At 34.7% G+C, this 12,246-nt stretch overlaps 1 protein-coding gene across 1 annotated transcript in view; it reads right to left on the reverse strand.

Annotated features, from left to right (window-relative positions):
• LOC111327673 (protein ST7 homolog) overlaps positions 1–10,981 on the reverse strand; it is a 16,295-nt gene extending 5,314 nt beyond the window's left edge. Inside the window, exons 1-10 of the mRNA XM_088733156.1 lie at positions 10,812–10,981; positions 7,411–7,493; positions 6,247–6,373; positions 5,707–5,761; positions 5,553–5,622; positions 5,196–5,247; positions 2,816–2,894; positions 2,200–2,254; positions 1,305–1,401; positions 548–645 (exon numbers count right to left, since the gene is read on the reverse strand). Coding sequence (XP_088589282.1) covers positions 548–645; positions 1,305–1,401; positions 2,200–2,254; positions 2,816–2,894; positions 5,196–5,247; positions 5,553–5,622; positions 5,707–5,761; positions 6,247–6,373; positions 7,411–7,493; positions 10,812–10,977 — 882 coding nt within the window. The 5' untranslated portion in view covers positions 10,978–10,981. The remainder of the gene's footprint in view (positions 1–547; positions 646–1,304; positions 1,402–2,199; positions 2,255–2,815; positions 2,895–5,195; positions 5,248–5,552; positions 5,623–5,706; positions 5,762–6,246; positions 6,374–7,410; positions 7,494–10,811) is intronic.
• Positions 10,982–12,246: the final 1,265 nt, after the last annotated feature.

Here is a 12,246-nt window from a genome sequence, read left to right on the forward strand (position 1 = left end):
CAGTGGCCCCTGACGCCTTACTTTTGCTCTTGGGCGACTCAAGAATCTTAGTTTTTTCATAAAAAGCATATGCTAAGCACTCTGGATTTCACAGCTTCAAAGCACTGGGCTCCCTTCAATTTTTCCTAGATCACAGCCTTGCCTTAAGGTAGTAAAGTCTGTACTCCAGCCAAGTGGCACATCCACCCAGAGCTTGTCTCGTTTTCCAGAGCACAAAGAAACAAGGAGTGTTGCTACAGGAGTATTACTACAGTCCATTGGAAGGTTACCCCCCCCCCCTTGCATTTCATCAGGCTTCCCTGACAATTTGCCTGTATACTGATATGCTTTCATTTTACTCTATAACACGATTCCACAAACCGTTATCACACACCAGCCATGTCAAGTTTTTGAGATTAAAAAGTTTAGTTTGTAGCACCAAAAACAAGTTCATACAGGCAAAAGCAAAGCTTTGTACCTCATGGACTCCCACATGATAGATGTTTATTGGTAGATTTACTGACAAGTAATGAAATTGTGAATTTGTAATTAATAAAATGAAACATACATCTCGCATCATTTTAATAGCTTCTTTTACTCTGCCAAGCTTCCTTGCACACATGGCTAGCCTTCGTCTTATATAAACACAAACATTGGTGTCTCTTCCTAAAAACATGACCAAAAAAAAAAAAAAAAAAAAAAGATTAGCAGGCTTAATCTTTGCTATACCGGTACTTGTAATACTCCAAAGTTTAAAGAGAAAGACTTATTTATATTGCCTAATGATAATAATCAATAATTGCAATTTACCATTAACAGGGTTTGTACACTTTTTCAGGCCAAAGATTCATGGACTTTTCAAGGACTTTCCAGGACCCTACTTAGAAATTCAAGGATGTTTTGTAATGACAATTTTACCTCAAAACCAAGAAAAATGTTTCTGTTAACATCTATGTTTTGGGTTTACCGATGGTGCAAAACAAAAGCAGATATTTTTCGATGTTCTTCAATAAAAACTCAAGGACTTTCAAGGACCCAAAACGAAATTCAAGTACTTTCAAGGCCTTGAAATCGGCCTCCTGAAATGCAAGGGTTTTCAAGGGTTTTCACGACGCGTACAAACCCTGCATTAATGATTTAATTAAAATTATTTGTTAATAGATCAGAGATGACATCAAAATGTGGTGACACATTAGTGACACATTCCTGAACAGATGCATGGCAACAGGATCTATTTGTTAAAATATTGATACATGGCAGTATTGCAACTATCAACTGTTATCATTATTGTTTCACAATTTTCATCACTAGGACTTTTCACTCACTGTGCAGGGCTTCCTCTTTAGTTTCTGGGTTCACTGTGGCATTGTTACGTAACAAAGCTTCGCTGGCTTTCAGTGCTTGTTTGAACAACTTTTCAGCCTGAAAATAAACAATCAGTGATGAAACAGGATGATCTTCCTTTTTACTATGACATAGAGCCATTGTAAATGTTGGATTTAACCTTAAACTTCCATGATTGACCAAGAAATAATTTCTCCTTACAATATCAATATGATATCGAGCAAACAAGTGATGAGAATAAAGAAAAATATCAATTGGGAGATTATTAGTCAATCCAATACAAAATTCTCCAAACTAACATCACGAAACCAGTCGCTAGACATTTTAATTTACCTCATCATTCTAAGCAACATATGGCAATCTGTGGTCTTTCCTTACACTTGGGTAGCATGGAAAGCCGTAAAACTCTTGAACAAAAGCTCATCTTTCAAACTGGCAGTCTAAATCCCACAGGTATCAACGAACGCTTTCATTCCACTACTTTATTCGTGTTTTTCTCGTTGCCATGTTCCCACCAATAACGTAACTCCATTTTCTGCCTTTAAAAGCACACACAACCCGCAATTCCTCTACTCGCTCCGACAAAGGGCTAATGCTCAAAACATCAGCTTTTATGGCCAATTTACCATTTCAACTTTGTTGATATATTCAAATTATAACATCGTGAGAATTGTATAGCAGACAGTAAGGAGAATTATCACTGGGATAATACTCACTAAATTAACCTCTTAAAGACAGCTTACCAAAGAGCTCGGGGAGGGGTGGGAGGGAGTGTATCAAACCAAATCTAACTGTGACTGGTAGGGGTAGTCATATTATTTTAAGAATTTATTTCCAATTTTTTTTTGGAATTCCAAAACCTCTTCTTTTCCTTACCTCTAAAATTGTTTGGGCCTCCTCCTCAGCTAATAAAATAAGTGCTGTTGGACTACTGTAAACAGAGAAAAGAAGTAAACAAGTTTAAAACAATAGTTGGACAGTTACATTTTTCATATTTTTGGATCAATGAGCACAAAAACACTGTGAAACTCATCAATCAATTCTGACCCTTTAACAATTGGATTGTGATAGTTAATGGCGGCAAAGCCCATTTCAACTAGTCAGGGCTGTCATTGACTGCTGGCTGCCAGCAAACTTTGTCAGATGAAAGAGTCCTGATCACCTGCTGGATTTATAGTCAGTATTGGCTTGGTAAAGAACAATAGACACTTCTGAGGTCACACACTTACAATTGCTCAATATTAAATGTTTATCTTAGAGCTGCCACACTTAAATTTCATCCTAAAGCTTGTTTACTTAGCTACAACCCTGACTATCACATGTTGTAACATAAATCTTCATATTGCTCAATCCTTAAAAATGAAACTGGCACATTTTTTTATCTAGAAAAAAAAGGGCAATGATCATGAACCAATGAAGCTCTTGATTATTAAACAAATTCTTGAAGTCAATTTATGAATATATGCATACTGATGCTATTTTTGACACATACTTAGAATTGTGTTCTAAAGCTTGGTGAGCTGTCTGGATTCTCTTTTCTTGATCTCTTTCTCTCCATGCTCTTAACATTACTAAAATGTAGAACATTAACAAATCAACAGTCACTTAGCGTGGTCTGTACTCTTATCTACAACATTATTTGTCATCACAGTGGTCAGAATGTTGTGGACTCAGCACCTTGGGGAACATATGGGGAACAGTATGGAAAATGCGCATACTGATGTTAGGCTGTAAATAGACAAAGTATGAATAAATAATAATAAACAATAAATAATAAATAAATAAATAAATAAAAAATAACAATAAATAACAGTATGGAAAATGTGCATACTGATGTTGGGGTGTAAATGGGCAGTATGAATAAATAATAAATAAATAAAAATAATAAATAACAGCATGGAAAATGTGCATACTGATGTTGGGGTGTAAATGGACAGTATGAATAAATAATAATAAATAAATAAATAAAAAAAGAATAAATAAAAGTATGGAAAATGTGCATACTGATGTTGGGGTGTAAATGGACAAAGTATGAAAAAATAATAATAATTAGAACATAGCTAGCAGAGTCACGCAATCAAATTCATGATACGTAAGCCTGCTCAAAATCCCGATAGTGCACGCTGATAGCGTCAGCAAATCCGACTTTGCCAGAAATTTTTTTTTCGCGCAAGCGGCCATTGCTAGTGCAGGGAAAAATAATACATTTCGCGACAATGATGGATACAAACAGAAACTCGGCCTGCTAGTCCGAAAACGAAGACAATGTTTCGACCTTTTCCAATGGGCTAGAGTTCTTAAATGAGGCAGAAAAAGAGAAAAACAAAGGAAAAGGAGACTCGGCATCAGCGCCGTCACGATTCGCTTCAACTGATATTGTTGTCCGTTTTTCGCGTCGCATTTGATGCACAATTCCACCGGCTATGTTCTAAAACAACTGGTTCATGCTTTCAGCTGTGCACTATCGAGTTATCGAAAGAAGCGTAAGAGTTGCCCGAGGCGATAGCCGAGGGCAACTCTAGCTTCTTGAGTGCTCTCCAAACTTCCCACGTGCTCCATAACTCGATAGTGCACGCTAAAGCATGAACCAATTGTTAAATAACAATAAACAATAAATAATAAATAAATAGATAAAAAATAATAAATAACAATAAATAACAGTATGGAAAATGTGCATACTGATGTTGGGGTGTAAATGGTCAAAGTATAAATAAATAATAATAAACAATAAATAATGAATAAATAAATAAAAAATAATAAATAATAAATAACAGTATGGAAAATGTGCATACTGATGTTGAGGTGTAAATGGACACCATATGAATAAATAATAATAAATAAATAAAAAATAATAACGAACAGTATGGAAAATGTGCATACTGATGTTGGGGTGTAAATGGACAAAGTATGAAAAAATAATAATAAATAATAAATAAATAAAATTTTTTCAGTTTTTTAGAGTAAGAGTGTCATTTCCCTTCTCATATATTTTTTAATGTCATTTACTTTATAAGGATAATTTCGATGCACGTTTTCTGAAATTCTTTCAATACGAACTAGTAGTTACTTTCACGATTTTTATATGTAGGTTGTTTTTGTTATCAAAGTTAGTTTGGGTCCGATACGAGTCTGATCCTAGAGAACCGAATTATTACGATTATTTTTTGTTGTTGTCATCATCGTTACTAACCGAAGCAGGTAACCAATATATAATATATAATAGCTTTTCTTAGGGTTTTATCATACATTTTAAGCCTTTTAACATGACTTTTGTAAATTTTTAGTGATTATTATTATTATTATTATTTACTGTCCAAATAAATAAACAAATATATAATAAATAAAAAAAATAACAGTATGGAAAATGTGCATACTGATATTGGAGTGTAAATGGACTAAGTATGAATAAAAGCAGACAGTACAGTTTCAGTATCACATCACTTTCCATCAAGCTTTTTGTGCAAAGCTGTCATGACCCGGAAGTCCTTAACCCTAACCCTAACAGATACCCTAACCCTAACTTTTTCACCTGATTTTACATTTAATAGACCTATTTGATTGCTTAATCCAGAAAAATGGATTTTTCCAAAAAAACTTGGTTCTTTGTTAACATCTATATGGCCTTCCCAAACAGTCCTTGACAGCTTTAACCCTTTCACCATCAAGATCTCATTGATAAATCTCCTTACTATCTGCCAAACAATTCTTATCAAGTTATTTTGGAGAATATGGTATTGGATCAACTAATAATCCCCTTGTTGATATTTTTCTTTATTCTCATCACTTGTCTGCTTGATATTGTATTGATATTGTAAGGAGAAACTCTCTCTTGGTTACTCATGGCAGTTGAAGGGTTACATACAAATACTCACACTCGTCAGAAGGATCAGAGCTTTCAGCATCAGCATCACAAGTAAAGAAGGTCTGTCATAAAAAAAAAAAAGTTACAAGCAAATTTAGCAAGTTATTGCAAGTTTTTGAATGTATTAATGTTTAACAACAACATACATGACAAGTACACAATTACACATTAAAAATTTTCCTCTCAGTTTGAACACAAATATAATTACTTGCGAGTTGTAAAAAGCACTATTATAAAAAAATACCATATGGTGATCATAATTTACAGCCTCAAATTTGACATATCTTCTCATGAAGGAGTTTGAAGGGGATTATCCATGTCCATATTTAAACAATGCACTATATTCATTTTGTAGAGAAAATAATACCTGGTGATCCTGGGCTGATAAATTCATGTCATAATAGGTTAATGGCTCCTTCCCTGTCACCCAGTAATACCTGTCATGGGTAAATGTTTCAAAAAGTTTTGTAAAAATGAAACCTAAAACTGTGCCGTGGTTGCAAAGACTGAAGCTCACTCACCTATTGTACTCTGCTCCTCGGAAAAGATTCCCGGGATTTCTCCACACTTTACATTCTAAAAATTCAAAAAAGAATGTATTTTCCATGTTGGTGAATAGTCTAACTGAAGCAAAATCTTGTAGATTTTGCTCTGCATTTAGGATAGAAATGAACAGAAATTTAGGATTTCTATTATAGGAACAGCTGGAGTATCTGCTGAATTAAGCTGGTTATGCACTGTTGTAAGACATCTACATAACTTGTGTAGAGATAGGTGAATAATAAATAAACTTTCCCGAACAGCTGTGAAGACACAAACAAGCTATTTAACAATTCAAAAAAGGATGAGTTTTACAGCCAAAATTAACAGGATCATGTAACAGCTTGGAATATATATAAAAGTAATAAATAACATGTGATGTTTTATTCAATACATATGTAAAAGAGATAAACTTTCCATGCATGGATGTAAACAGAAATTGAACTTCCACTCAATGTTTGTAGACATGTCTCTCTTTGGCAGGAAAAAAAAAAAGATGACACAATTTTTAAAGAGCACACCTGCAACATTCTGTTGTGTATTCTGTGGAGGGCTGTCAGAGCTTCCCAGTAGGGGCCCAAGATGTGACAGTGACACATGCTCTATAAAGGATGTTCCATACTTTCGAAAGTACCACCACTCAAATATCTATCATAACAGAATGCAAGTAGCATAACTCAAAACTATTCAGAGGCAATACTATGAACTTTATCTACAGATAAAAATTGTTGTGGTCAGCTTACATACTTATTAATCTCTATACAACATTTTTTTCAAGAAAAAGGATTTTGTGGTTGTTTGGGAAACAACAGAGTTATTAAACAAATTTTTAGACCATCAAAACAAAACAAAAATTAGTGAATGTTGGGAGTTTTTTCGTGGGAATTATTTGGGGTAATTTTTTTCCCATGTACACTACATGAATTAAGTTAATTGATCACACTTGCTTGATCAAGTTGGCTGATTATTGGCCATTTTTTTAATTTGTTTTTTACACACTTGAATTTTGTCTCTAAAGAAATAAAGAGAAAATGACCTGATTGTTTTGGTATAAATCTACTAGTCATTCAAGACTTAACAGAGTAACAGGCTTGTGTTTTACTTTATTTTGTTCACAACCACAAACTAGAGGGATTTAGCACTGCTTTTATGTGAAACACATCCAAGTGACCAAGTGACCTTGTTTTTTCCTGTCATTTTTTTGTTTGCCTGTTGTGCTTTGCCATTTCTACCTGAATGTAACCTGTTCTGTGTTTGCCTTGTACGCAAGATTTTCTTCACTTTTTCTCTAACAGATTTGAAGTTAATTGTCAGAAAAACAGCATCAAAACTTTTTCCTTGTGTGTCCTATAGAGGTTCCTTCAAATTCACCATGACATGGGCTCATACGAAGCTAAAGCAGAGGTTCCTACCATTTTACATGAGGCACTAAAAGGCAAGCTGACATATGCAGTTTCATGCTAAATCTCTCACTGTTAGGCAACTCACATTACTCCCTGTCTATCATGGAATAGTGATGGTGGTAAAAGCACGCAAGGTAGCCAATCACATTGCAACATTTGGGATCCAAGACAAAGACAAGGAGATCTATACTTATCAGCCTTATTCACTGCATGCTTGGTCAATAACACACATTAATGCAGACAGATATTACTTAAAAGGAAGACAAAATAATTTGTACTTACAAGAATAATTCCTGAGATAAATGATGAGGTTCCCGTAAGAGCCACATAGAACTTTGGAGTCAGTGTGTTGAGAAACAATATAGCTGAAAAAATAGATCATTTTGTTATCACGGTATACCCTGTCAAGCAGTAAATAAAAGTATATGATGTACTTTAACTATTTGAACCCTTAGAAGTGACTAGCATCTAATTTCTCCTTACAACATCCTCTCTGAATCAAACAAAAAGGTCATGAGAATAAAAGAAATGATCACCAACAAAAGAAGCTCTTGACTGATAATCATAATAATAATAATAATAATAATAATGAAAACTTTATTTATGTTTTTAAATGTACAATTGTAAATTGTATAGGCAATTTACAAATGCTGCTTGAGATTGGCTTATTCAACACACACACAAAAATCAAAATTGCATCAAATATGGGTTGTCCCAATTCCTATTTCTACAACAAAAGACGTAATATGTTGCTCTAATAGCTATATTTATCATTTTCTTGATTATGTAAAGTTGCTGCTTTTTGGCAATGCCTATGTCATTCATCATGTCTAAGAATGTAGAGCATTCATCTGAGAAAACGCCAAGGGAACTCATGGAGAGACTTACAAAATTTATGATAATAATAATAATAATAATAATAATCTTTAATTCAACTGATAAAAGTAGTCAGCAATCTGATAGATTGGCTGGTATAAACTAGTGATCAGCATGATAAATAGTACTAATCGAAATCAAGGGGAAACTCTATAAAAAACTAAAGACTAAATTAAAAGAATAAAATATATATAGAAAAGCTAATACTTAATTAAACTACTTAATGATTAGAATTGTCGTATTCTAAAAATATTTAAAAACTATTGCCTTAAATTTAGATAGAGACTGTATCTCTCGAATTTCTTCTTGGACATCCTTTGTTAAACAAATTCTCCTTGTCAGCACCTTAGGAAATGTATAGAGAACAGTATGGAGAATATGCATTCTGATCTTAGGGTGGAAAGGGTTAAAACGATTTCTGGTTCTATTGATTTCAAAGTTCAACTAGTGCGCAGCCTAAGTTTGATTTGAAAACACAACTATGATTTCAGACCAAAACTGCACAACACAAAGTTCAATTACCACTTTATTACATCCATTTTAAAATTACACAATTCAGTCACTCAAATACAGGATTTTTATGTTTATACAATATTTCATTAATCCAGTATTGAGCTGGTTTGTAAAAAGTTGCAAAATTTGTCTTTCATTTTCCTGCCATTTAATTGGTTACTTTAAACAAGCCTTGAAATGTGAGTGGTTGTCGTATTCTAGTAAAGATTCCTCATTAGGTGAGAAATAGATGTGATTTAGAAAAAAAAAATGGAGCAATTTATGAATAAATTGCCTTCATGAAATTCTTCATATTGCAAAGATTACCAGTGATTTCAAAATAGTTGTATCAATCAATCAATCAACTTCATTTAAGTGTCTAATCTTCTAGCTTGCCCTCAGGCCTACTAATCGGGGACACTACTTAAATTACTTATTAATGATAAATATATTTACTATAAGATAATAAGATTTAACCATTCAAAACTTCTTCAAATATATACAATAGTCAATATACTTAAAAATACACATATGCAATAAAAACTATGTATACAATTTTGCAATATATCAACTCCACTAGTTATAATATTTTCTGTTTATGAATTATGAGTTACACAGGTGGCACCTTCTGCATGCGTTTTCACTAACCAGTTTGCTCAGATCTTTTTTCCTTATATTTGCTTTAAACCCTCTTAAGGAGGTCTCATTTCTGTCCTTCATGCTCAATTTTGACCATAAAAATGGCCCAAAAAATCTGAGGGAATGCTTTCTGTATTTGACAGTTTTTACACTTTGAACATGAAAGTCCACGTTCCTCAGGTTGTAGTTCAAAGGCGATGGCGAGAAGAGTATATTGTAGAACAGTAATCTATTCCTGATTTTGAACATGAAGATAGCGATATCTTGTAATCTCATGTTATATAGACTAGTCATTCCAGCGTGTGTAAGGTCACTATAAAGGAGAGACTCGATCTTTGAAGACTGTACGTAGACCTCTTTCATTAATTCTCTCTAGTTTGTTTCTGTCACTTGCACGACAAAAGTGCCGCACCAAGCTACAGTAAGTAAGATGGGGTAGAACTGCAGTTTTATATAATCGTAGTTTTGCGTTCATCAGGATTAGATTCTTTAACCTTTGTAGAACACCAATCATTTTACTGGTCTTTATGCAGACCTCTGATATATGGTGCAAGAAATTCAAGTCTCTATCAATAATTACGCCTAGCAGTTTGAATGCATCGGTAAAGTTGATTCTGCAATCATCAATCACTAACTCCATTTGTTGCGTGTCCCTTGCTATAGCCATTGCTTGGTATTTGTTATAATTGCCTTGCAGAATATTTGTTTTATACCACCTAGATGTCTCTTCCCCATCTTTCTTAATTCTATCTATAGCGGTGTGCAGATTCAAGTTGGAGCAGTAAATCTGATGGTCATCGGCATATATAGGCAGACAACTGAGATTTAACGCCAGTGTAGAATAAATTGTTTTGATACACGATGTAATAAATAAAATAAAATAATAATTCAAGGATAAAGCTGAAACTGGTTCAACATTTTTAATGAAATATTCACCAAAAAGTACCTGATATGTCATTGCCATCGATGATAAATGAATCATTATCATATAACTTTTAACAGCATAGATAAGGAAATTTAAAAAATTATGTAAGAAATCTTTAAAAACAATTTACCAGCAAAATTGGTATGGTAAGATAATTTACCTGATTGCTATACTACTGCATGTACCTAAAATTTATCTTTTGAAGGAGACGTTAAGTCCAATATTTAACAGACAATATGATCTCACCTCCCACTTCAAAATAACGGAGGTAATGGGGGAAATGATTAATCGTGCGACCAAAAATGTTCACATCGAAGATCAAAAGGTCATTCGACAAACCAAGTTTTATTTTTAAATAAATACACTTTTACCATTAAATATTGGAAAATTTCTTGAAACGATAGCGGTTTCAAGATGGAACTGATGTTGATTTCATACGAAAAAAAGTCTTCTTCTAAAAAAGAAATGAGAAACGCAAACAAAGAACGCGAATCGGTGAAAACAGCTGACATCACTGTGTCAACCTTTTATCGTACTCAGTTGTCATTTTTTTTTTCTTTTCTCGTAAAAGTCACGTCTTACACAAGAAAATCGAGCAAAAAAATTTAAAATTGGGATTTATTGAAAATATTAAAACGATTGTGATTTGACCTTCAATAATGGGCGAGAGAATTCACCTTTTAATAAAAATTAGCACGGCGCGAATTTTCTTGATTTTTCATTGAAACCGAAATGAATATCAATAACCCACCTAGGTTCAAGTTTTCTTTCAAGCGAAGAGGCGTGCGGAGTACATAGAGTAGAAAAATGACGAGAAGGAACCAAAATCCCCACAGATATGTCCAAGACCAACCAATCCACTGCTTTATTTTACCAACTGATCGCTGAACCCCGCTTGTTTCATCCGCCATTTTCATTGAAATAAAGCTTAGGCGCCTGCGTTGAGTGTCAGAGGTATAGACTCGGTCTAGACCTCAAGCAGTAGGTGCGCGGTCAGTAAGCACAACCTAACAAAGCTGGAGAAGCGATAATTGTCAATCGTCGATTTTCGCTTAAGCAAGAAAGAATGAAAACAGAACACAAGCAAGGAAGAAAATTACCTTCTGAAAAGGTCTTTTCAAAGCTTGACGAGCAAGAATTGCATTCCAGGCGGGAGAAACGATCTTTTCTCGCCCGGGTGGTAGACGCGAAATGTGTTAAGACGAGTCGCATCAGAATGAAGTAAGGAGAAAAAACAGAAGAAGATGAAGGAGATTAAGGAAAAGAAACCACGACTCGTACAATTTTGAGTGAGTAAGTACGGGTTAATTTCTCCATGACTGCAACGACGCTACACCAATACATATGGAAACTCGTGCACTTTTTGTAGCTTTGTAACATTTTCTCGAGCGTTCTTATTGCAAATTGCTATGAAAAAGAATTTTAAGCTTAATGCAGCCCGCTCTTCTCGGGTAATACCAAAAATGACAGAGCTCGAGAAAGCGGCGAAAATCCAGCCTACCACTTTAGCCACTACTGGCTGTTTTGGCATATTGCCCACTAGTGGCCGTTTTGCCATTTTGGCCACTAGCTGCAGTTTTGGCAAAACTGCCATTAGTGGCTAGAATGCCAAAACTACCACTACTGGCCAAAATGAAAAAACGGCCACTAATGGCTAAAGTCGCAAAAAGACCACTAGTATCCAAAATGCCAAAACAGCCACTAGAAGCCTAAGTCCCAAAATAGCCACTAGCAGCCAAAATCACAAAACAACCACTAATGCCAAAGTGAGTGGCAACAATGCCAAAACGGCCAGTAGTGGCTTAAATCCCAAAACTTGTAATAGTAGCCAAAATGTCAAAACAGCCACTACCGGCCAAAATGCCAAAACGGCCACTTTCGGCCAAAATGCCAAGACAACCACTAGTGACCTAAATGCCATAACTGCCACAAGTGGCCAAAATGCCAAAACTGCCACTAGTGGCTAAAATGCTAAACTAGCCACAAGTGGCTAAAACGCGGAGACGGTCACTAAAGGTGAGTGGCCAAAATGCCAAAACTGCTACAAGTGGCCAAAATGCCAAAACGGCCAGTAGTGACCAAAATGCCAAAATTGGCACTAGTGGCCAAATTGCCAAAACGGCTATTAGTGGCCAAAAGGCCAAAACTGCCACTAGTTGCTAAAATGCCAAAATGGCCACTAGTGG

The sequence above is a fragment of the Stylophora pistillata genome, chromosome 9, assembly GCF_964205215.1.
Source record: "Stylophora pistillata chromosome 9, jaStyPist1.2, whole genome shotgun sequence".
NCBI classification, from domain to species: Eukaryota; Metazoa; Cnidaria; class Anthozoa; order Scleractinia; family Pocilloporidae; genus Stylophora; species Stylophora pistillata.